We start from the raw sequence: 27,474 nt of genomic DNA, 5'->3' as shown, positions 1-27,474 counted from the left end.
TATAGTGTTTTTGGAGGAATATGCTAGAGCATCCCCATCACTTCCGGGTATAACAGGGATGCTCTAGCACATTTCTCCAAAAATTCTATGGTTTCCATAGAGTTTTTAAAGATATGTGGTAGAGTTTCCTCATTGCTTTCAGGTTTACCCTGGAAGGGACATTATAGTGTATGCGTTGCACACTCACAAATTAGGGGCCCCTCCTCCGAAGCTCCCACCAATGGCAAGGGGGGACCTGGCAACCTTAGGAGCCAGAGTAATGACATCTTCAGTCAGGAGAGGAATTCCATGCTGCAAGCACACATGAAGCATTTGTGGACTACGTAGTGGGGATGGGGGAAGAGAGAGAAGGTAAGGGAGAGTTTTTGTGGGAAAATAATCCCTGAACCTGCCTCCACCACAAAGTGTCCTTGACTTGTTATGCTGGTTCTCTCAATAAGTAAAGAATGAGAAGCAGGAGGCATACCACCCTGGCTCTCTATGCATACACAGCTGCAGCAGGTCTTTCCCAAAAGCAACAAATTAATTTTGATAGGCTGGACTGCACAATACACCTGAGGATCCCAAGGCAGAAGCCCACCAACAATAAGGTGTTGTTGATTACTGTCTTGAAAGAGGTGGCCACAAGATCCCTCCTGAAAAAGGCTTCCATGAATCCTACCTAAACAACCTCCACCCAGTGACCAATATTTCCTTTTTAGGCATGGTGCTTGACTAAGTGGTGTTTCACAGCTTCATGTGGTCTTGGAGGAGATCTAGACCCATTTCAGTCTGGGTTTGGACCTGGGTTTGGGATGAAATGTCCATGGTTACCCTGACTGATGACCTTTGCTGAAAGAGTAAGAGTGGAACTACCGAAGCTTGACTGGCACCTACATTACTATCTTATATGCACCAGGCCTAAGACATTTCTGTTTACTGAGGTTTTTAATTAAGGATTTGATGTTTTAAAGGTAAAGTGCCCCATTAAAGGTGAAGCACCCTATTACTGATCCATGGGGTGACGTCACATCCCGACATTTACTAGGCAGAGTTTGTTTATGGGGTAGTTTGCCGTTGCCTTCCCCAGTCATCTACATTCTACCCTCAGCAAGCTGGGTACTCATTTTACTGATCTCGGAAGGATGTGTTAGCATACGGGCCTGTCCAGACCTCCCGGACGGGATCGGGCAACCCGTTGTGCTGACACTTGACTACTCCGCTGGCCGCGCGCCCGCCCCAAACGCTACGGGACGGCCGCTGCGCGCTCCGTCGTTATGGACTCAGCCGCTCCTGCGAGCGCCGTGCAGCTAGCAGCTAGGGAGCAGATGCAGGGGCAGCCTCCGGTGAACCAGAGGGAAGCCATGTTCCTGTATAGGCTCTATTCTGGCTGCAGCCATGTCAGAAGGGTCAGAATGTCAGGAAATCAGTGTCAAGCACCCTCCCCTTGCAACATCCACTGCTTAATGGGCCATCAGCAGCAGTCCAGATGAGTCATTCCTCCACAGCAGTAGCAGCAGCCCCAGGACGTTTGCACAGATCGTTCCCATTGTTCCTGAATGTAAATCTCATCATGCAGAGAGATTCCAGCTCATCACGGGTGCTACAGTCATTGGCATTAGAATAGATTTTTAAATTCTCACTACTCCGCCCCGGCAGCCACAGATTAATCCTTTTGTCACCTTTTGCCACCTGGGAACCTAGGAGGGGTTCAACCCCTCTCCCCGCCCCCAGAAAAACAGTATAACTGGGGGACTCCAAGCCCACTATGTCACCTTAGGTCTTTCCTGGCACCTTTGCCGTTACTCTGTTGGTTTGGTTTTGCGCAGCCTAGCCACGCTCCCTCCCGTCTTGCTGGCCAAGTCTACGGGAACCCCTGCCCCCATCTCGGTCTTCCTTTTCAATCTGTTATTAGTCTACGTGAAATTGGACAACACCTCTTCTAGATATGGTAAATATTGGGTCAACGCTCTCCTGCCACATTGGCAAACGTCTCTGTACTACTCTCTGTTATTTCTTAGCCTCTTGTATGTCTGTGTTGCACCATTTGAATGCTTGAAGACATAAACACTGTTTAATTTGGAATCCTTTGTCTGTCTTTATTCAAAGTCTCATTAAACGGATTCTGGTATAGTTGAGTGCGATCTCGCTCTATAAATACATAGTTACCGATTGCTAAGCTAATTTCCCCAATTAAAGAGCAATTCGGGTAACAGATGGAAGGCTGAGTCAACCTTGAGCCGGCTACCTGAAACCAACTTCCATAACCATTTTAATAATATGTTTAGTCTGAAAACTGGTATTCATTTTAACTGTCAATGTTTTCATGCTTTGTTTGGTGGATTTTAGTTAAGAATGTTTAATGTTTTTACTATGCTTCATTTTGTAAACCTCTGCAGGCAGTTTCCTTGGAGAGGCAGCATAAAAATTATCTAAATAAACAAACAAATAAATGCAACACCCACTGATCCTTTGACTGGGAGCACAGTGTCTTTTCATCCACTCTTGCAGGCAGAGAACAATTGATTTATGATTATATTTGATTGGAGTTACATAGATAATTAGTTAGATATATTTACTTGTTTTCCATAATTTAATTTTTGAAGGATTTGTAAAGGAAAAGAATTATCTATCTTGCAATGACAGTTATAGCAAGGACAGAAGGATACTGTATTGATGGACAGATAGGATGGGGAGACATGTAACTGGTATTGGCATATAGTGAATGAACAAAGAATGGTACAGTAACTGTACAGTAACTGTGCAACCTTTGGCAATTTGGAAGAACTCTGCTTTGGATTTTCATCAGAATATATGAACACATTTCCAAGCTTTAAAGTAAGAGCTTTTTAATTGATTTTTTAAAAAGCAAATTCTGAAGCTCAGTACCAGAATGTGTAATACTTTTACTACTAATTCTAGACTCTGGACTAGTTTCAAAGCTAAATATTTGCCAGGTGACTATGCTGTTTGAGAAACATTTCTTTGCTTTATTAAATGCTTCAGGAATAATGTTATGTAGTATTAAAGTTGGAGAAGAAATCAATATGAACATTGTTTTAGAAGTAATGCTACATTTTAACATATATATATATATATATGTTTGATTTTTCAGGAATTTGCTGCACTTACAAAAGAACTAAATGCATGCAGGGAACAACTACTGGAAAAGGAAGAAGAAATTTCAGAATTGAAGGCTGAAAGGAATAACACCAGAGTAAGTATAAAAGCAATCCGCAAGTGCGTGTTTTGCACAAGAATCTCAACCCATTCTTTTAGCAATAGTTTCGAGTGTTAGAGAAAACAAGCACCCATCCACAGGTTCAGCTTCTAATGTCAAACATTTACCAATGTTTACTTGCCCTGGTGGCATTCTTTGGTTGCTGCCTCCTTTTTGTGTGGGTTCGGTGCGTTAGTTGCTGTTTTGTTTTCCCAAAACAAACTCACCCAATGGATTTATGAGCATCTGGTCTTTACATTAGCTTTTCTGGACATCTCTCAGTTTTGGTTTTGACCCAGGTATGAAACTGAAATTTTAGCTGATGCCTACAGGTTGACAGGAAAAAAATTACATTCTAATATATTGATCCCACTGGACCTTTCAGTGGCCATGATTGTTATTGCTTAGGAGGCACTGCTTCCAAAGAGTCCATGACCCTGGTGACATTAATGTAATCATTACTGAGGACTTCCACCTGTGTTCTGTACAGAGATGTGCCAGAGGATACCAATTGTCTTATCTCCCAGGAACTGTCCTTCTGAAATCCTGCAAGATTTTCATTTACTCTTTCTTTTTTTATAATTTTTTTTATTTTTATAACATAAACACATAAAACAAAACAAACAAATACAGTAATAAAAATACAAAAGAGTATCAATTATATGATCTACTTAATACAATCAGAATTGCAAAATTACAAAATTCAAAATATCCTTTTGACCCACCACCCACCAGTAGGCAAATTAGGATGCAAGAGAGATGCATGCATTCTACTATGTGGCATCTTTCTCCTCCAAGGCAGGTAGGGTTGCCAGGTCCCTCTTTGCCATCAGCTGGAGATTTTGGGGTGGAGACTAATGAGGGCGGGGTTTGGGAAGACAGGGACTTCAATGCCATAGACTCCAATTGCCAAAGCGGCCATTTTCTCCAGGCGAACTGATCTCTATCGGCTGGATAGAGATCTTCTGCTATTACCTGGAGGCTGGCAACCCTACAGGCAGGCATGGTGACGGGAGCATCTTTCTCAGACCATTTCAGTTCCCTTTTCACACAAAAATATTTACTCATGAGCTTTTGGCATAGCACTAGTAGAACAACTCACCCTACACTGTTTCAGGGCTGGTGATAAACATGCTTCTCACCCATTCTTAAACGCGAGTAATTTAAAACTATGCGGGAGGAGAGGAAATTTCCCTTTGTATCCCTAGTGTTCATTCTAATTCTCCCATCACCAGATCTCACCTTAGAAACTCTGTTCATGGAGGACAGGGTTGCCAGGTCCCTCTTGGCAACCAGCGGGAGGTTTTTGGGGAGGAGCCTGAGGAGGGCGGAGTTTGTGGAGGGAAGGGACTTCAATGCCATTGAGTCCAATTGCCAAAGTGGCCATTTTCTCCAGGTGAACTTATCTCTGTCAGCTGGAGATCAGTTGTAATAGCAGGAGATCTCCAGCTACTACCTGGAAGTTGGCAACCCTAATGGAGGACCTAGTTTATATCTCTCCATCCAAGGCAAAATAGCACAATACATATTCACCTGCATGTATATTGATTGGTTATACCGTGCTAACAGAAAGACAAGTGTATTTTTTGTCTATGAGATCATTGTGTTTGAATTTGAAAGCATAAACAAAACAAATATATTGACTCTTTCTGAGATTTGGTATAACATACATGAGCTGGTTGGATCTTCCAGATAAGTCCTTCTGTTATGCCTTAATTAAGTTTTTAAATGATTTCTTATTGTTTTACATAGCTCTTAGCTACACTGATAGTTCCATGGAGTTGTATTTGGGGGACGGGGACGGGGACGGGGACACAACATTTTAAACATAAACAGAAATGCCTGCAAAAGATACAGTTGGTCCACTTCCTTTGGGAACAGCAGGCTACAACTATGAATACATTAATAACTTTGCAAATAAGGAAATACTCTGATTGATCATTATAATATTTGCCTCGGTTTATTAATGGCTGGTTTACTAATTACAGTCTCCAAGTTCAGCTGCCAAAAAGCCCTTTCATAGAAGACTCTTATGCCATGTACCAGCAAAAATTCATGCAACATTTCCACATCACTGCCTGCTATTATCAGGCTTGTGTGATGCTGATGTGGGGATGCTTTCTGAGTTTGGACCAGCACACTGTGTAAGAGGCTTTGGGGGACCGCCATGTGGGTGCAGGAGGAATAAGGTCTTTATGATAGTATCAGATTAGTCATAATCCCTGTGAACATTGCAGCACAAAAGCCACCTCCTGAGGTTAAATATAAGAAAATATGTGTCATGCATGTTAGTTTAGTACATGTTTAGAGGGCTTGGGTGTCCAGTTCCAAGACATTTATTTTTGAATACAGCATATTCATATAGAATAGTGTTCTGACCTCCAGATCAACTTTCCTAACTGGATAAGATCTTGTGCTGTAATATCAGTTAATGTACCTTTAGATTCCATTCTGTAAGACCAAGGGAGGGGTGTTGTTGTTTAAATCCAGTCAAATCCCATCTTTTTCTTTTTTAAAGAAGAGTAAAATAGTTATTCTCCTTTAGGCATATTTTCACCTTTCAGATTTAGTATTCATAAGAACTGCTGATTGAACAGAAAGTGGAATGCAGAACAACGTGCATTTGAAAAAAGGAATGCTACTGTTACTTAAGATGAATATATTCCATACCACTGATTCCTATCAGTCGAGATTTGCACAGTTACATGTCCCTGGACTCTTTTGTTTCTCTTCATCTACTAATGCAATTTTTTTTAGATTTCAGATTTTTCTGCAAACTTGGGGATTCCTTCAAGTTTGTAGAGAAATCCCTTCTGTCCCTAGCTCCGTTGTGTGGATATTTGATCCACTCTTTAGCCCCATTCAGATTTAAATATATGATATGCCATTTATTAATTCCATTCTTAGGGTTATTCATTGGAGCATAGTGTTTACTACAGCTTGACAACGCTCCTGAGCAAAGCCTTTATTTTGATCTCTGCAACATATGTATCTGATTCATGTGTGAGATAGGTAAGTGTAAAGTGGTGATGTAGTGCACTTGCAGTCTTAGCATACAAAAATGTGGATACGTTAGGGTTTGCAGTGTCATTAAGTTGATATTAACCCTGGCAGATGCTATTCAGTTTACACATACCATCCCTGCTTGATTCAGATAACCACTTCCCCCCATACAATCATGTATCATGATTTTCCAAAAATCATTAGCTTTAATTTAAAAGATCTGGTTAATATGATTTATTTTATCCTCATTGTTCATACTAGGGTTGCCAACCTCCAGGTAGTAGCTGGAGATCTCCCGCTATTATAACTGATCTCCAGCCAATAGAGATCAGTTCACCTGGAGAAAATAGCTGCTTTGGCAATTGGTTTCTATAGCATTGAAGTCCCTCCCCTCCCCAAACCCAACCCTCCCCAAAACATCCCACCAATGGTGAAGAGGGACCTGGCTACCCTAGTTCATACCAAATTTAAATGTGGGTAGTAACATAAACTGACACATCTCATCTTCCCATATTACCTAGGGTTGCCAGCTCTGGGTTGGGAAATATCTGGAGATTTTTGGGGTGGAGCCTGAGGAGGGTGAGGTTTGCGGAGGGGAGGGACTTCAATGCCATAGAGTCCAGTTGCCAAAGAAGCGATTTTCTCCAGGTGAACTGATCTCTATCAGCTGGAGATCAGTTGTAATAGTAGGAGATCTCCAGCTAGTACCTGGAGGCTGGCAGCCCTAATAGTAACCTGCTTTATTTACCTAGAAATCCAGAAAGGAAAGAGGAAATAAAATGTGGTTTTTGGTTATGTGTAATTTATTTAAAATATTTATTTCCTGCCATGTCTCCTCAGACTCAATGCAGCTAGCAGAGCAACAACAGGTTTTAAGGACTCAAAAACAACAGTTTGTAAAAAAGGGGGAGAGGAGAGAACTGGTCCAAAACATACAGGTTAAAAATGCAGTCACATCTGCCAAAGCAAATTACCCTCCACCAGATTTCCTCTGAAACAAAATCTTCCAAATTGCCTTTATAAATAAAGCAAGTGAATGCACCCTCTGTGCCAACTCTGGTAACCCATTTCAGAAGACTCAGCCTACTACAGAAAAAGCCCATGACCTTATTGTTACCATATGGACATGCTAGGAAAAAGCATCATTGTGAGAAGGTAGTCTGGTGCATGCAAGTGTACTGGAGATGCTGTCTGACAACTAGGGTTGCCATACTCCAGGTACTAGCTGGAGATCTCCTACTATTACAACTGATCTCCAGCCGATAAAGCTTGGAGAATATGTCAGTTTTGGCAATTGGACTTTATGACATTGAAGTCCCTACCTTTCTCAAACCCTACCTTCCTTAGGCTCCGCCCAAAAAAACCCCCACTGGTGGCGAAGAGGGACCTGGCAACCCTACTGATAACCGTAGGAGGGTATTGAAGGAGTTCAGTAACTAAAAGACCATGAAGGACTTTAATGGTGATAACTAATACTTTGATTTGGGCCTGGAAGTGAATAGGTAACCAGCTCAATTGATGCAGCAATGGCCACAGACAGCTGACCACAGACAGGAGTCTCACTGCCACATTTTGTGCCAATTGAAGTTTCCAAGGCAGCCCCACATAGTACACATTACAATTGTCCAGTCTGGAGGTTATGGCAGAAAGGCCAGGTCTCCTGCTTTGGCAGTGGGAGACCCAGAAGTGACTTCATCACATTAGTAGATGTGCTAACATTTGCCCAAACTCTATTGTTAAACCATAGAGCTTTGGTAAATATTAGAGCATCACCAACAACACAATGATGTCACTTCTGGATAGTGCCTGAAGTGACATCACAGCATTACCCTCTCCCTGCTAGGTAAGTGTCCTGCCTCGGGCTGGGAACCCTAGGTTACAGTAGCATGAACCAGAGTGGCTAGACCATCAAAGTCTCAATAAGGGGACTTCTTACAAGCTATGTGTAAGAGAAAGAAGTCATTCCTTGCAGTAGCATCAACCTTGCTTATCCATCAGCAAGGATGAGTTAATTGGTTTATTTAAAATAGTTATATCTTGCCCAAAGTAACTTAGAAATATTCTCTGTATGCAAGTAAAAAAAAGTACTGAAATTGAAAATCAGCATGTAGGGGACTTGAATGGGTAATATGTATTGGGTTCATTAGGCCAGAATCAGCTAGTCACTTGTATGTGGTGAGCATATTTCTTGCTTTCATTAAAAACATACCCCTGAATGAGTCAACCTTTTGGTGAGCTTCTTTTGTTTAATTTATCATGACTGTAGGACACCAGTCCTTGCCTGTTCTTAGCCCTGAAGCTGCCTTCAGGAAGGGTGGGGGGCATAATGTGTCAGAGCACTTCATCTTTGTTTGAATAAAAATAATTATTTACTTGGTCATAGAGTGGCATAAATAGAACTGGAACCTGTTGAGATCTATAAGCCTAAATACATTTACTATTTACCCCAAAGGTAGCAAGGAAATGGTTCATTACAGATGATGCAGATGTTCCACTATTTGTGCAGTCAATTATACCATATACATTTTGATGACATACAGTACCTCAGAATATTATTGAACCTTATTTTGGATTGTTTTGCATGCCTGTTAACTTCTCATATAAAATGTCAAAATGTTATTAGGTGACTGATTCCAGTATTCATTATATACTGTACCATGTGGTTTGCTGATTTAGTTTGACAGCTTTAATTGATGTTCCATTTAACAGTATTTTAAAGCATAGATTATCTTAGCCATACAATGGAGCTGAGTAGATCAATTTGCTCTCTTGGAAAGTATGGATGAGATTTCAGTAGCGACTAATTACATTTATATTTTATTTCCTTTCATGTTCTCTGCAATAATACCATGAAATGCTGCAAGATAGAACCATATCCCTCCGAGTATAGTAAAAGCTGCCGATGTCATTCTTGTTTCATACTATATAGTTCAGAATTACAGTCCTACTGACCTTTAGGTGCAAGTGGTCTGACTTTCTTTTATGTTGAACCGAACAGCTGTTACTGGAACATTTGGAGTGCCTTGTTTCGAGACATGAAAGGTCATTGAGAATGACAGTGGTGAAACGCCAAGCGCAGTCCCCCTCAGGAGTTTCCAGTGAAGTTGAGGTTCTGAAAGCATTGAAATCTTTGTTTGAACACCACAAAGCTTTGGATGAAAAGGTACAGTGTGGTACAGTGTGGAATCAAGCTTAAATATACTATTTTGTCTACTTTACAGTGATTCAGGTGCATATATGACATAGAACCCTTTGTCATTTTGGCCTATGTGCTAGCCATCTTTCCAAAATATCGTTCCAGTTCTTTGAGTGTGACTAACAGCACATTCCTGAACCTGAAGGGCAAAAGCCCTTAAGAGGCCAGGAAGGCGCTGTTCCGGCATTCGGGGGGCCCGCACCGGCATCCGGGCAACTTACACCAGCGTTAGTGGCCCCAATGCCGGCGGGAAGGCCTGGTTGCCGGGCACTGCCTTGGCAGTGCCACCCCGGGACATTGATGAGGCCTTTCTCTGGCATCCCACCGGCATAAAAGCCCACGCCGACATCCTGGGAAGAGTCCCAGCGTCCTGGAAGGCGTTCCCGGGACGTTCTGGCACCAGGTTGGGGGAGGAGCTGCCTTTAGGCAACCTCCAAAGCCCTTTCAGGCCAGGAAAGCCCCCTTTTAATTTTTGCAAGAGGATACCCATTCTATATACGTGGTTCTTCAGCTATATAGACACAAAACCCTGCTTCCTGCTTCCACATCTGCAGTGTCCATAGTTAACTTACAAATGCTTTAAACAAGAGCGAATTGTTGAAAGTTTATTTGAAGTGAATTACATTACTTAAAAAAATCTATTGGAGATATTAGTTATAGACTTAACTAATAGACTCCTAGAGTATGAAAAATTAGTAGTAATATCTTTTGTTGGTTCTTGTAGGTTATCCGGGCTGTGTAACCGTGGTCTTGGAATTTTCTTTCCTGACGTTTCGCCAGCAACTGTGGCAGGCATCTTCAGAGTAGTAACACTGAAGGACAGTGTCTCTCAGTGTCAAGGGTGTAGGAAGAGTAATATATAGTCAGAAAGGGGTTGGGTTTGAGCTGAGTATTGTCCTGCAAAAGTATTGTCCTGTAAGTATCAAGATAATGTGCTAATGAGGGTATGGTATGTTAATATGGAACCATTGTATCCTGAAGTGATCTGTTAATGTGTGTAATCCAAAACTAATCTGTATGGCTATTGTTGAATGTTGTCTTTGTCTGGAGGTTTTTCAGGGCAGGAAGCCAAGCCTTATTCATTCTTAAACTCTCCTCTTTTCTGTTAAAGTTGTGCTGATGTTTATGAATTTCAATGGCTTCTCTGTGCAATCTGACAAAATAGTTGGTAGAATTGTCCAGTCTTTCAGTGTCTTGGAATAAGACCCTGTGTCCTGTTTGTGTCAGTCCATGTTCAGCCACTGCTGATTTCTCAGGTTGGCCAAGTCTGCAGTATCTTTCATGTTCTTTTATCCTTGTTTGTATGCTGCGTTTTGTGGTCCCGATGTAAACTTCTCCACAGCTGCAAGGTATACGATATACTCCTGCAGAGGTGAGGGGGTCTCTTTTGTCTTTTGCTGATCGTAGCATTTGTTGTACTTTCTTGGTGGGTTTAAACACTGTTTGTAGGTTATGTTTTTTCAAAAGTTTCTCCATCCTATCAGTGACTCCTTTAATAAATGGCAAGAATACCTTTCCTATGGGAGACTGTTTTTCTTGAGTTTTCTGATTTTTGTTTGGTTTAATGGCCCTTCTGATTTCATTCTTGGAGTAGCCGTTTGCTAGCAGTGCGTGATTTAGATGATTAGTTTCTTCCTTGAGAAACTGTGGTTCACAGATCCGTCTTGCACGGTCCATTAATGTTTTGATTATTCCTCTTTTCTGTCGGGGGTGGTGGTTGGAGTTTTTGTGTAAGTAGCGATCTGTGTGAGTTGGTTTCCGGTAGACCTTGTGACCTAACTGAAGGTTTGATTTACGGATGACAAGGGTATCAAGAAATGGGAGTTTACCCTCAAACTACTCTGAAGAAGATGCTGAGGAAATAAGAGGAGAGACAGCAAGAATTCTACGAAAAGCAAAGCCCCCTTTTAGCAATATAACACGCAAGGAGAGAAACGCCATCAAGACCCTCAATGCAGATCCAGAAATCATTATTCTACCAGCTGACAAAGGCAATGCCACAGTGATCATGAAAACAGAAGAATACAAAAAGAAGATTGAGGAACTTCTGGACCCTGCCACATACAAAAAACTAAAACGAGATCCAACTTGCAAAATTACCAGGAAAACTAGCATTCTGATCAAGAATTCCACTCTTCATCCCGACACACACAGAAAACTATGCAAGACTGAAGCACAACCACCACGATTATATGGACTACCTAAAATTCATAAGGATTCCGTTCCACTCCGACCCATCGTGAGTGCCATTGGTTCCCCAACATATGAATTAGCTAAATATTTGACCACCCTCCTACAGGACCACATTGGAAAAACCACTTCTTACATCAAAGATTCAACTCACTTCATCAACAAAATCAGTCCGTTAAGACTCAATCCAAAGGATATATTAATCAGTTTTGATGTTGTATCCCTCTTTACCAAGGTTCCAGTAAAAGACACAATCTCATTGATTAACCAGATTTTTCCAGAAGATATAACAGCCTTATTTCACCATTGTTTGACAACAAGTTATTTCCTATGGGATCAAGAATTTTATGAACAGATTGATGGAGTAGCTATGGGAAGTCCACTCAGTCCAGTAATAGCAAACTTTTACATGGAATATTTTGAAAAGACAGCATTAGAATCAGCACCTTACAAACCTACAGTCTGGTTCAGGTTCGTAGATGATACATTTACCATTTGGAGCCATGGTGAAGAAAAATTAATGGACTTTCTAAACCATCTTAATAATATCCATCCAAACATTCAGTTTACCATGGAAAAGGAAATTGAGGGTAAACTCCCATTTCTTGATACCCTTGTCATCCGTAAATCAAACCTTCAGTTAGGTCACAAGGTCTACCGGAAACCAACTCACACAGATCGCTACTTACACAAAAACTCCAACCACCACCCCCGACAGAAAAGAGGAATAATCAAAACATTAATGGACCGTGCAAGACGGATCTGTGAACCACAGTTTCTCAAGGAAGAAACTAATCATTTAAATCACGCACTGCTAGCAAACGGCTACTCCAAGAATGAAATCAGAAGGGCCATTAAACCAAACAAAAATCAGAAAACTCAAGAAAAACAGTCTCCCATAGGAAAGGTATTCTTGCCATTTATTAAAGGAGTCACTGATAGGATGGAGAAACTTTTGAAAAAACATAACCTACAAACAGTGTTTAAACCCACCAAGAAAGTACAACAAATGCTACGATCAGCAAAAGACAAAAGAGACCCCCTCACCTCTGCAGGAGTATATCGTATACCTTGCAGCTGTGGAGAAGTTTACATCGGGACCACAAAACGCAGCATACAAACAAGGATAAAAGAACATGAAAGATACTGCAGACTTGGCCAACCTGAGAAATCAGCAGTGGCTGAACATGGACTGACACAAACAGGACACAGGGTCTTATTCCAAGACACTGAAAGACTGGACAATTCTACCAACTATTTTGTCAGATTGCACAGAGAAGCCATTGAAATTCATAAACATCAGCACAACTTTAACAGAAAAGAGGAGAGTTTAAGAATGAATAAGGCTTGGCTTCCTGCCCTGAAAAACCTCCAGACAAAGACAACATTCAACAATAGCCATACAGATTAGTTTTGGATTACACACATTAACAGATCACTTCAGGATACAATGGTTCCATATTAACATACCATACCCTCATTAGCACATTATCTTGATACTTACAGGACAATACTTTTGCAGGACAATACTCAGCTCAAACCCAACCCCTTTCTGACTATATATTACTCTTCCTACACCCTTGACACTGAGAGACACTGTCCTTCAGTGTTACTACTCTGAAGATGCCTGCCACAGTTGCTGGCGAAACGTCAGGAAAGAAAATTCCAAGACCACGGTTACACAGCCCGGATAACCTACAAGAACCAATGAACTCTGACCGTGAAAGCCTTCGACAATATCTTTTGTGTTTGCAACATTTTGCATGCAAGTTCCAAGTGATGTGAAAATCATCTCTAGGCATTATAGTTGAAATAATGTTTAACCTTTGACGGGACCTAGAAAGAGATGAGTAGTATCCTATTGAAGTTAATGCTATGAAAACTCATTCCAGCTATAATTTAAAAGCCTTTGGTACCTTTTGCATTCCACTTGATATTAAACTGAGCAAGCTCTCAATTGCAACCAGGACTTACATAATACAACATTACTAGCAATAGTGTTTAGATATTAATATGGTTTATGTTCTAATTCATTTTTCATTATTGGGAGCTGATTAAAAATAAAGCATTACAGAAGTAGTGCATTGTTTTCTCATATTTGATTTATAAAAGAGAACTGAACTTGACAAGGTTTTTTTAAATAAAAAATTGCCTTTGTATACTGCTCATTTACCTGAGTCTTTGAATGAAATTAAAGGTGAATTACTGGCCAAAGGATGAATTTGCAGTGACGCAATTGCTTGATTTGCTTCTGTGTGTGCTTCACCATAACCCTTACCAAAAATAGATTGAATGCTGGCATAATGACTCATCATTTGACTACATGTGGAGCAGCAATGCAACAACAGCTTCACAGGAGGCATAGCTGTGAAAGTCTGTGGCAACAAAAATAATCACATCTCACAACAAACTTCTGCTTGTTCATGATGAACACAAGTTCAGATTGTGCTTGTGTGCCCCTCTCTCTCCTCTCTTCACATGTAGAACATGATTGAAAACTTCCCTGTTTAGGAAGCCTTCTACGAATCCATTGGAATGAATAGAAGCCAGTTTCATCCCATGCAAGAGGCTTGGATTTTAAAAGGACATTTTACTGTGTGCTTGAAGCTGGCTCAATCTGCATAGGAATCGCAAGGAGATTGCCTATTTTGCATTTGTATATGTCTCCAGCTTACCCTCTGCAACTAGCTCTTGAGAAACTGCCTTCCAAATAGCTGAAGAAAGGCGAGGCAAAAGATCTCCCTGAAGTTTGAACACACTGCAACTTTTAAATCACGAGAAGAGACCACAGACCAGGCCTAACTCTGGCCTATTCCAATTCCAGGCCACAGCAGGGACTAGAAAGCCAGAACAAATCCACACACAGCAACTTTTAAATCAGGAGAAGAGACCTCTGGCCAGGCTAAACTCTGGCCTATTCCAACTCCAGGCCACAGCAGGGATCAAATAGCCAGAAGGGTTCTTCAGAGACCAGTGCCCACTGCCCAGCCCAGCCCACAGACACAGAACACACAGGTCCCAAATTTTCAGGGTAGCTTGGAGGGATCCTCCTTGCAAGAACCCACAAGTTTGGTGAAGATTGGGTCAGGGGTTCTGGAGTTATGGGGTCTGGAGGGGGGGTCCTCCCATCTGCCCATTGGAATAGATAGAAGCCATCTCCTATTCTTTCCTATGGGTGGATGGGGGGGGGGACCCCTTCAGACCCCATAACTCCAGAACCCCTGACCCAATCTTCACCAAACCTGGGGGTTCTTGCAAGGAGTGTGTTCAAACTTCAGGGAGATCTGTTTGCCTCGCCTTTCTTCAGTTATTAATGAAGGCGCTTCAGTATGTGCTTTCTTGGAATATTTTAAACTGTAAGTATATGCATCTGTTGCTTAATAATTTAGTCACTGTAAGTTTTCTATAGTTGGCAACTTTATAGGATACAGATATTGCTATTACGTACAACCTATTTAGCCTGAAAACCAGCAGGTGAAAATGTGTTTTACTGAATTTAGCGTCTATCCTGTTCTGGCAAGTTGCCAGTAAGGTTCAAGAATCACAAGCAAGCAGACAAACAAGAAACAAGCAGGATGGAATCAAGGATCGAGGCAGGAGCTTAATGTGGAGATTGGAGAATAGAGATTTCTACAAGAGGCAAGCAGGCCCTAGAAAGCTGGAGTTTAGCAATCAGTTACTGTCTGGGCTAAAGCACAAGCTTGTTAAAATGTTAATTGAGTAAAGATTGGGACTCAGCTGCAGGATTATATAGGGATTCCCACCCTTTCATATAGCCAAGGTTAGGTCCATGTTCCTGCAAATATCTACAGAGATGCCTCTTCCTCCTGAGAGAGGCTAGAGCGTAGGAGGTCCAGAGTTGCCAAGTGTGCATGCCTCCACCTAGTCCAGGCTTCAGCTCTGGCCCTCTTCTTTCTCCATTCCCTGATTCCCAGGGAAGGCTCTAGTCTTACTTTGCCACAATCTACAGTATTAACAAAATGGGAGAAATGTCCATATCCAAATCATTCTGCCATGCGGAGTTTCAATTTAAATGTATCAAAAAAAGTGACAAAAAATGAAATCTGAAAACTAACTGAGAAATTCAAAAGTAACATATCATTTAGGCTGAAGGTAGTCAAAATATAGAATTGTTGATTTTTAAATTAACTTCCAGCAGAAGACTAGAGGTAGTTAATGTAATTTGTTTTTAAAACAGCATCCTATGTGAGAGAGACCAGGAAGGGACTACAGAAATATCTTAGGACATGGGAATTTTCAACAAAGAAAAAGAGAGTACTGTAGTATTCTACAGTAGAGTACTATAATAGGGTACTATAATAAAGGTTTCTGTGTCTGTGATAAGAGGCCTTTGTTACAAGGGACCCAAAATGGTATAGAAAAAATAGGAATATAAAATTAATTCTAATTTTTGTTAATATCATTTCCCCACAAAAGTAGTGTTAATAAATTGTTTTCCCAGTGACATTCAGGACACCATGCACATGACTTCAGAATATTGGATCTCATGGTAATTAATTTTCATCAGTGGAATGGAACTTCTTCACCTTCCTCTCTGGCTGCAGTACAAAATGCTCCCCAAAATGCTGTTCCTGGGGGACATGGGATCCCCAGGAACAACATGAGGGTAAGTCAGAGGTCTGCGGGGGAGGGGGTGTTGATGAGAATTGTCCCTCCCCATTCATTAGCAGAAATTTACCATGGAATCCAAGCCAGTCTGTAGATGTATGGATTAGATTAGATAAAACTGCACATTCTAATAGAAACTGTGTTACTGCATCATTCTTTTTCTTCTAGGTAAGGGAACGACTGAGGGTTTCTTTAGAAAGAGTCTCTGTGCTTGAGGAGGAACTAACCGCTGCTAATCAGGAGGTAACATACAGAACTCTTTTTCTCTTATGTGATGTGATTCTTTTTAACAGAATATTTGGGCATTTCATATTGTTTTTGTTTAAAAAGTGTAATGAAATTTGTAATGTTTACTCTTTAAAACACTGACTGAACAAGGACCTGTAGATTAGATTAATAACATTATGGGATATTTTTTTCATTCAGATCTGTATTGTAGAAAAGCCTAATAACTATCTCCATAGGATGGCGGGTAGGGTTGCTTTTTCCTTTAGTCGTTAGCATCCATGGCCCTTTCAGAGGGCATGTGGAGCAGACAGCACTCAATTTAATTACAAATGAAGAAAGGAAGAAATCATGATATTAAAGAATGTAGTTTGTTTTTAATCCCCAGATTAATGCATTCACTATGGTAGTACTCTTAAATATGTGGTGGAATTTGTCCCTCTTTTTCTACCATGCAGATAAAGTAAAGGAAAATGAAATGCTTATTTTTGTTCATTTTATGTCCCATAAAATGTGGGGAGGGAGTCATGCATATGGGGCATTCGGTCATTTCCACAGAGTGTTCATTTCATGTTGGATGGTATCTGTCTGGAAGACAAAGAAATGTACTTGTTCTTCCACCATGTGAATTGTGGTATTGTTCCTCAGAGAGTGTGAAACTGGACACTGTTTTATTACTTTAATTTTCTGTCTGTTGATCTTTCTATCCTGATTCTGTCTGTATATCTAACAGCAAAGCATATGGGCAGAGCAATCCTTAAGGCCACCTGTGCTGCGGCAGCCAGCCATGGTATAACTGTGGTGCCACTCATTCTCTCCCTAAAGGTGGTGGCTGGCAGGAAAAAGCATCAGTAGCTGGGTTTCAGTGGCCACAACCACATCAACACCCCCAGCAACCATATTGTTTGTTTTTAATCTCCAGTTTAACACATTCACTATGATTGTTCTCTTAAATATATGGTGGAGCTTGTTGTGGTGAGGTAGTGGGGCCATGATGGACAGGGCAGGTAGAATCAATCAGGGGCCAGCAAGCATGGGATCAGCAGAGCCCCCCTTGTGCTTACACTGCTTCTTGAGAAACTCCATCAACCCAATAGCATGCCCAACCCCATGCCATCATTCCTACTGCCCAATAGCATGCCCAACCCCATGCCATACCCAAGATGAAGGGTCACAGTCCTCAGATGTAGGGAGGACTGTTTTATGGTCTCCTTCACTGTTAATGAGTAGTAAGCTTGGCATCAGCACAGTCTAATGTGTCACCTCAACCATGTCCTGAGCTGATGTATTCCTATCTGATGCAGCCCTTATGCCAATACCCTGCTGTTTGCTCAATAAGCACTCCCTGCACCCAGCATGCCCTCCATGCATGATGTTCGTTAATGACTGAACAGAGTGCCCGCTGCATTGAACCCCTTGGACTACCAAACATGAGATGTAGCAGTTACTTGCAGGATAGGCACCAGCAGCTCTCCTGGCATATAGAAGCCTGTGCCTTTGAAAACCACCCCCCAACCACCCTGAGACATAACCCACACAGAGACAGTTGTGGTGACCGAGAGGTGGTGCAGCAGCACTGAGGACCTATGCTGGGGTAACTGACTCTTACACCAGCATAACACAGAGATATACCAGCATAAGCGTTAGTCTGCTTCCTGAGCCCCTTTGACCCCCCCCCTTAGGATTGCGCTGTAAGTCTGTGTTCAGAAGATATTGCTGCCATTGTTTCAATGGAGTTTCTAATTTCTTATTTAGAAGTAAAAAATCAACTCTAAAAGCAGAACAGAATGAAACAAGAGTGCAGGAGCTGGGAAAAACATTAATACTGCTACTTGCCAGCTTTACTATTTTTATCCATCCCCACACCTGCAGTCTTGTGTTGATTTGAAATATATGTTAAAACAGTACCTTGCTGAGTATCCAGTGTTTGAAGTCTATTTTGCAAAGCTACTTGATCTGTCTTTTTTGCACAGCTGAAATTTTTCTCTTTATGAACTCTTGATCCTTCATAACTACCTCAATGTAGTTCTTAGTGTGGCATTTTCATGTCATCTTTCTAAACTGTAATTGCAGATTATATGTTGTCAGCTTTTCCATACCCAATGTGTTAACAAAACCATCACCAATAAAACTAGCAAATGAATACAAACTTTACTAGTGTATTCCTCAACATGCATTTGGTTTTTTTTTTAAATGAAGACCTAAATGCCTTTTTAGAGATCATTGAAGGTGAGATTTATGACTACTTGTTAGAATAATTATAGACCCCTTTTATCCAGTTTTGATGCATCGAATAAAACCAGAGTCGTTTTCTAGGCATCCATTAGATATCCAAAAATTAACCATCTTTCGCCAGAGAATTAAAGATTAATTTCTAGTTTCCATCACTTGGCTGGTTACTTTAGGCCTAGAGACTTCATGGCATCCACATCTTTCCAGGGCAGTTTGAGCCCTCCCTGCTAACTCCTACTATTTCCACTACCTACCACAGCAGAAGAGACATAGAATCCATCCTCCAGGTGGGGCCTGGATATCTCTCAAAATTACAGCTCATCTCCAGACTACAGACATCAGTTCCCCTGGAGAAAATGCCTGCTTTCAATGGTGGATTCTATGGAATTATACCCTGTTAAAGTCCTTTCCCAGGCTCCACCCCCAAATATCCAGGAATTTCCTTAGCCAGAGTTGGCAACCCTACTGGAAAGTAATCCACTATGCCAGTGGTTCTCAACCTTTTTTGCTCCGTTCCCCCCTTTTACCATTGTTCAGAATATAATTTTCCCCTTCCCAAAATAGTCTAACAGTTACTAAAAACAATTTTACAGATTGTACATAATCTATATGACATCACACTTTGCTGAATAGTGGTCCCAATCCCCCCCCCCCCCCACGGAACTTTAAAATTCCTCCTGGGCAGATAACCTGAGAAGAACCTCTGGTATAATCTCTGATTCATAACCCTTTTTTCTTGAAATGTTGCCATCCTATTGATAGGCTACCAATTTTAAATCATTTGAGACCTTTTTTTGCCTTCTGATTTTTTTCTCATTGAGAATGTGCATATTTTAGGTATGAAGTCAAATATTGGACAATCTTCTTACACTTATTGAAATATAGGACTTTTATGCATGGGTTGTTTCCATAGTGATCACTGGGGTTGCCAACCTCCAGTTACTAGCTGGAGATCTCCTATTACAACTGATCTCCAGCCAATAGAGATCAGTTCACCTGGAGAAAATGGCCACTTTGATAACTGGACTCTGTGGCATTGAAGTCCCTCCTCCTCAAACCCGCTCTCCTCAGGTTCCTCCCCAAAAACCTCCTACTGGTGACGAAGAGGGACCTGGCAACCCTAGTGATCACCCCCTGACTACTTCGGGGCTTCGTTTTCATTATGCACATCTTTTACGGCCTTTAGAAGTCATTTCGCTCTCTCCCTGCATTTTCCCCATGTATTCTGGATCCTGTTTCTGGTGGCATCCAGAAAACAGATGGAAAATGCAGAAGGAGAGCAAAGTGACGTCTAAAGGTCAGGAAAGATGTGCATAATGAAAATGACGCCCCGAAGTAGTCGGGTGGTGATGGCCAAGGAAACAACCTGTGCATAAAAGGCCATAATATGTAAATGTAACGATTATCAAGCATAACACTTCTAATGGAGTTACATCACAACTAATGTTGTTCTGAATAATACACAGAAATGTTGCAGAAGTGCTTCCCATTTCTAAATTGCATGCTCCCTTTCCCACCATCCTTCCCTTTTCTACATAAATCCCCTCTCTTTTCTCTGCCACATAGTCACATTATCTCTGCTCTGAGGTTCATGCTAATTGTATTTCCTTTAATCAGAGTTTGCAAATCAGCTTAAAACCCATGTTTCAAGCTCTAAGTACAAACATCTGCAACAGCCTTCTGAAGAATACAATGACTTGTTCTAAAAGGGATTTTATTACACAGCTCAGCTAGGAAAAATGTCTGCTGGAACTCAGTGGCCTTTTGTTTTTGAAGAGCTGAATTGCAGATGAAGAACCCCCATTTGGAAAAAGGGGTTTATATTCTCATCCTACCAACAAAGAATATAAAAAGGCATCATGATTGTTGAAAACAACATTTCAAAACAGTTTCTGAAATACTGAAAGGTTTCTTTTCTACTTCTACCTTTTGTTCCCTTAAAGTGCAGCTCATGCTAGTCATAGTGCTATACAGGCCATCATTACTAAAATGTAGCATCTGCTATAGCTAAAAATATTTTGATTTCCTTTTCATAACCTGGCTACCAAATCCATGCTGTAAAAGAAACAAGTGATGGAAGATGTCAAGACATGTACCTCAGAATGGGAAATATGGGTATCTTCAGCTAAACTTCAGCATCTAACCCACACCGTGTTTCTTAAATACCCAGGTAGTTAGTCGAGAATTAATGTTTTGCTTACTGGATCCAAATTTTAAAAAGTTCACAGTGCCCTTGGCTTTAGCTTCCTGTCACACTGAAGCAGCATATATCTGACTGCATTGTCATTAATGTTGCATTAAATTTGCATGGTGATTATTGAGGCAGTTAAAAGCTTGTTTGTAAAAGCTTGGAACAAGAGGAAGAAGTCACAAATAAACACAGTGAGTGGTATTGACACATTCTAACAACTCCTTCAGTAAACCTTTCTCAGAAAGATGATCCAGTCACAGCCTACATATGTCTGAGTTTAGATCAGGTCTATCTGACAGCCAGTACACATGATGACCCTTGCAAACATAGCTTACTTCTTGATTTCTATCAAGTGTGGCTTGCAGTGATTTAACGGTGCAATCCTGAAGGGGGGAGCTGCATATGAGCCGGTGTGACCCCTACACCAGCATCCATGTCACTTGCACCATCCAAAGTGGCGGGGAGCGATGTGGTAGCCCGAGTCTCAGGTGCTGGTGCTGCCTCCCCAGCAGCCTTTTTCTGGTGCAAGTGCCCACACCAGCATGTAGGGGGACATTCCTGGGGGCAGAGCTGATGTTAGTAGCTCCCAAAGCCCTTTCATCCCAGGAATGCGCCATATTTTTTTAATTTTCGGGCTGGGAAGCCTTTTAGGAGGCAGTGTGGCAGCACAGTTCCCAGTTGTCAACTGACTACCCCCCTCTTAGGATTGGGCGGCCCATGTTACTCTGCCATTGTAGGCACCAGCCATGATTTGGCACGTTGCTTTTCAACTAAAAAGCAAGAGTGAGAAATGCTGTGCTTTGCCCAATATATTGCCACCAAAAGTAGCATCTCTGTGGCAAGTTTCCTACTCTGCTCCATTTATACGATGTGGAACATCAGGTTCTTAGTTTTCCTTAACACCAAAGTGATGATACTCACTTTTCATGAAAACGCTGTTATTTTAATGCATCTAAAAATATCTCCGTTAGCCGTTCAAACAAAAATAGACATTATCTAAAATAACAGAATTCCAACAGACTTTTTTTTAAAAGTGTGACACTACATTGTGTGTGTTATCAGCCTTCCTGCTTTAAAGCGAATCTGTGCCATGACTAATCAGAATAGAAATACATGAAATCACACTAGGGGTTGAAGTATTGTTGTTATAATTCCAAATAATGTAAAGTGATTTGTGCCTAGGATTCTGTAATAAAAATCCCAGCAAGCAAACACAGTCTTATCTTAGATATAAAATATGGTTTTATATGTATGTATTCTATCTTCATTTCAGTTTATGAATAGATTTGATAGCAGGATTTGGTTTAAAATGGGGGTAACAATACCTACAGAATCATATTTTCAGGACCATTCATCTGTCTTCTTACTTGTGGGGAAAATGTGCCCCTATAACTACACATCCCTGATCCGGATAGCCCAGGCTAGCCCAATCTCGTCAGATCTGAGAAATGAAGCAGGATCAGCCCTGGTCAGTGTTTGGATGGGAAGACCACCAAGGAGCACCAGATTCACTACACAGAGGCAGGCAATGGCAAACCACCTCTGAAAGTCTCTTGCCTTGAAAACCCTCCATTGTCGCCATAAGTCGGCTGTGACTTGATGGCAAAAAAAAAAAAAAACTACCTTATTGGCCGCACACTACTTGATGTCAAGTACATTGTGAAGAATGAGAAACACATTGTGTGGTCAGAAGACATATATTTGCAAATATTTGCTGAACTTGCATCCTGTTTCCAAGAAAAGGTTTTAATTATTGGGCAGTAAAGTATGGCCTGAGTATCAAACACACAGTATGTGTATACTGAAGTAACCCATTAGTACATAGAAGGATCTTACTAAATTCCATTTGTATGGTTCAAACAAGTAAATCATGCTACAAACTACATGGAAATATAAGAAAAAAATTAAGTGTGTAATCAATCTGGGCATTCTTGCTAATTTAAATACAGAAGCCGGTAAGATTCTGATGGTTTACAAAAAAACCCACTAGTGCTTCATTTCCTTATGCAATCAATTATTAAATGTCTAATACCCAAATTTCCATATACTGTTAAAAATGCTGTCAAATTCTGCTGTAGAATTTCTAAATTATGGCATGAAGTCAGTTTTTAATCTCTATTTGCTTAACTGCCTGATATCTCTTTTTATTAGAGGCTCAGCTGGATGAGATTCTGAGGTCCATGACTGAATCCCTTCTTGTTTTGACCTTCTGTGAATTATCAACACAGTGGGCCGACTGCAGTGATTGGAGAGTTCTAACTCCATTCCCCTGTGCAGTTCTCTTAATGCAACTTGTCCCCCAGTGGCTGCTGTATGCCCTGATACTGAAAACATATGATGTACCCATAGTGGGTCTTCATTGGTCACCCATAAAAACAGGAGTGTTATCAGTCATCCATTGTGGTACTCTTGCCCTTTTTGACTACTGCAAACAGACTAACACGGCTACCCACTGTGAATTACCATTGTGGTAGTGTATGGCTGATATGATGGACCTGAAGACCACATATTATATAAGCTTGGGTCAACACATGCTTCTCTTTTTAGCCACATGTTTAAAAATAATTTAGTTCTGCTGCTTCCGGAATTTAGGTACCAGTGTAGAGGCTGCAGCAGCAGGGTGCCTCACCGGGGCACCCAGGCACCGGTGTACCCAGGATGGTGTAAATGGCCATTATCCCAGGTTAAATGGCCACTTATGCCAGCGTGGGGTCACGCTGGCTCCTATGGAGCTCCCCCCCCCCCGGAATGCACTCTTAATTCCTATAATTGTGTCTAGACATAGTGACATGATAGCAACCTTCTGCCCTCAGTTACTATTCACCTCATTCTTTACCTTACTTCTGCAGTGCTGCAGTTCCTAGAGTCAAACTATTACTGTGCATAAATTCTTAGCTATGGAAATAATAATACTTCAGTATATTCTGGATTACATTTATTGAAAGGTTTTGAAGGCCAAATAAGTCATAGAGGATCTAAAATATCTACAAATAAATGAAATATAGGAATGTGTTAATGGGTTATAGAAGTGTTAATAATTTTAGCTAATAACTGAATCCCAACCTACCCTTGGAACGATGACAAGTCAAAGAACATTTTATGTGCACACAAATGTATGCTTACATGTTATAAATTGTAATATGTCATCTTTTAATACTTCATCCTATTTGGTTTTAGCAACTAATAATTACTGTTAATTATGTTGTGATGCATAAGGCTAAAATACCTTCACAATTTACTTATTATGGTTCTTTTCTATAGCTTTAATGTTTTTTTTTCTGTAGCCTTTATGTTTCTTTTCTGTAGCCTTTCCTGTTACTGTTAATTATGTTGTGATGCATAAGGCTAAAATACCTTCACAATTGACTTATTTAAATGTTTATTTTCTATAGCCTTTCCTGTTCACATCCAATGGCTTACAAGGGCAACTCCATATAACTCCCAATGAAAGTGTAAGAACACTACAATTAATCAGTGGTAGTTGGTTATTTAAATATTAGATGGTTAACAACAAAGGAACCCAGTGAACATTATGGTTATTAGATTACAATTAGATTTAGATTAGATTTACTTGCTTAGATTATTAAGACAGATATACTTGCTGTTTTGGACAACAGTGGTATTAATAATCAAAACATTGCACTGGAATTCACAAGCTTTGAATGATTACTTTGAAGGGGATGTCTAAATATTTTATCATTAAAATATGTTCTCTAAATGTTTCATTAATGTGAAAGTACCCTGTTCATATTGACTCCACAATTGTATTCATTGGTTTTTCTCCATGTTTAAAAAAAGGAATGCATGACCAAATCTCTGTGAGTTGATGGTGTGGAAATGATATGGCCAGTAGCTGGACAGACAGTGGTGGTTTGGATGCTCTTACAATGTCTTTTGGGATCTGCTACACCAAAGAGCCTACCGAGCCTGCCACCACTGCATCTGTCCTAAATGGCTAAGTAGAGACAATGTCATTGTCTGAGGCCTAAGGTTGCCAACTCTAACTTGAAAAATACCTGTGTTATGAGTGGAGCCTGCGGAGGGCAGGATTTGGTGAGGGGAAGGCAGGGTTTGGGGAGGGGAGGTACCTCAGCGGGTTATAATGCCATAGAGCCCACACTCCAAATCAGCCATTTTCTCTTGGGGAACTGATCTGAGTTGTCTGGAGATCAATTGTAATAGCAGGAGATGTCCAGGTGCTACCTGGAGGTTAGCAACCCTAATGAGGCGGCTACACTTTTGAGCATCACTTAATGTCTAGTGGCATTAGTGAATTTATTGTGTGATGTATTCTGAATGTTTGGTGATCACAAAGCCAGTAACATTTTTATTTTACATAAATAAATGCTCCCAAAGACATAGAGAGGATCTTCATTGTCTCAGGATTGTTTGAATAATGTAGGATGGAACACATATTGCTAGACTGCACTGTTTTCTCAATTATTTGATTCTTCAGAAGGCTAGCACAAGGTCACCTTCCACCTAACTCAGGGTCCCAAGGTGGTGAACATTAAAACATTGCAAACTTTAAAATGTTAAAGGAGAATTTATAATACAAATGTTTATAAAATATTTAAAACAATTACAGAAACATATAAACACATAAACATATAAACTCACAAGCAAGGAAGAGGGCTGATAAGAGTTAGTGATGGAACACCAAAACAAAAAACAAAAAAGTCTTCACTCACTCATGGAAGACAACAATAGAGGGAGGCAGATGAATGTCCCTGGGGAAGGAGCTCCAAAGTTTCAGTGCCACAGCTGAGTAGGCCCTTTGTTGGGTTGCCACACAGTTAGCCTCAGATGGTGGTGGCCCACGAAGCTATTCTCTCCAGGATCAGAGGAGCATGCCTATTATCTTAGGTGCTGTGGAACACAGGCAGGATGGTGCTGCTGCAGTTGTCTTGTTTGGGAGCTTCCTAGAGGCACCTGGTTGGCCACTGTGTGAACAAACTGCTGGAGTTGATGGGCCTTGGTCTGATCCAGCAGGGCTTTTCTTATGTTCTTATGTAAGCTGGGCCCTTGAAGATGACCGGAGTGGTCAGGTAGGTTCATATGGAAGTAGACAGTCCTAAAGGTATGCTGGCCCCAAGCTAGGCTTACCAGGTCCCATCGGTCGATCAGCGGGAGGTTTTCTGGGGCACTTGGTGTAGGCATGCCTGGCTCGATGCGCCCGCACACCGACACACCTACATCACTTCTGGTTTACTCTGAAGTGATGGGGACGCTCTCTCAATCTTGGCCAAAATTCTATGGAAACCATAGAGTTTCAGCTGAATTTGCTAGAGCGTCCACGTCGCTTCAGGGTAAACTCTGAATTGACATAGGCGCGTCACACGTGCGTGCATGCACGGGGTGCCCACTGGCCCTCAGCTGGTCGGCAGGCAGCCTGGTGGATTGGTGGTAGTTTACCTGCCACCACCTGGCACTTGGCAACCCTACCCCAAGCCATATAGGACTTTAAAAATTAATACAAGCACCTTGAATTGGACCTGGAAGCAAACTGGAAGACAATTTAGATGGAACAGTGTCCCATTAAGGACATTGTACTTAATCTGAATATCTGTACATAAATGTTGGAGAAATTTTAATTCATCAAAGAAACAAGCTGAGCCGCTAAAGGTGGAGCAAATTTGTGGGGGGAAATTAAATAAGAGACAGAAGATACTCTGTCAACCTAGTATAGTTCACATGTATTTAGGAGCTTTTAAAAAAATCTCAGCTGCTGCTTTGCTCCAAGTAAAATTAAAAAGTCAGATGTTTACAAATCAAGTCGTACCCATCTTTTAAAATATCTACCAAAACCTCCTCGGAGCTTAAGCATTGACCTCTTTACATTTTACTATACTGTTAATTAAATTAAATCCTTTTAGTACATGGTAGGCAAGTGATTTAATTGGGAGCAAATTTCAATCAAGATAATTAGACTGACATAATTTAATACTTTACTGACAGATGGTTTGAAATATAATTTAAATGAAAGGAACATTAAGAAAAGCCGGTAGGAAAAATTTAATGATGTCACTATCTTATTGCATGATACAGTGCTGGATGAACCCTTGATAAAAGGCCAAATATAATTGCTGCATGTATGCTTTTAGTAATCAAATAGCATTAACATTTAATATGCACTGTTCATTTATGTACTTTGTCTAAGTGAACTTTAATTTATTTCACATAAGTAAATGTGTAAATGCAGATTCTGATAGATTTATTATAATGAGGGGGGAATTGAAGGTGCTAAATTCATTCAGTTTTAAGGTGGGGAAAGAGATTTACATGGAAATGTTGCAGAAAGCTTATTTGCATTTCAATTCATTTGAAAAGACTCTCCGGAAGATATTATTTGAGATTGTGCCTGCCAGAGTCCTGATGTAACATTGCTTGTGTAGGATGTAGGGCAGCTATATTGGATGGATTTGCATTTTTTTTATGGTTAGCAGTCAGAAAGGATTTGATATTTGTTGTGCTCTGTTAGATTATTTGCTATATTTATTTATTTGTGTTTAATCTTGTCCTTTCTTCAGGGAGCTTGGAGTAATGTACATACCTCAGTCCATTCAGCCCAGCATTCCAGCAGCATTAAGGGTTTCTGGGCATGTTTAG

The 27,474-nt window shown here is 40.8% G+C and overlaps 1 protein-coding gene across 1 annotated transcript in view; it reads left to right on the top strand.

Annotated features, from left to right (window-relative positions):
* The window catches only part of PPFIA2 (PTPRF interacting protein alpha 2), a 278,103-nt gene that overhangs the window by 147,984 nt on the left and 102,645 nt on the right, over nt 1–27,474 (top strand). Inside the window, exons 3-5 of the mRNA XM_056845998.1 lie at nt 3,095–3,196; nt 9,201–9,365; nt 16,386–16,460. Coding sequence (XP_056701976.1) covers nt 3,095–3,196; nt 9,201–9,365; nt 16,386–16,460 — 342 coding nt within the window. The remainder of the gene's footprint in view (nt 1–3,094; nt 3,197–9,200; nt 9,366–16,385; nt 16,461–27,474) is intronic.

The sequence above is a fragment of the Euleptes europaea genome, chromosome 3, assembly GCF_029931775.1.
Source record: "Euleptes europaea isolate rEulEur1 chromosome 3, rEulEur1.hap1, whole genome shotgun sequence".
NCBI classification, from domain to species: domain Eukaryota; kingdom Metazoa; phylum Chordata; class Lepidosauria; order Squamata; family Sphaerodactylidae; genus Euleptes; species Euleptes europaea.
The sequence above is the reverse complement of the archived record's forward strand: the minus strand, read 5'-3'. Positions and strand labels throughout refer to the sequence as shown.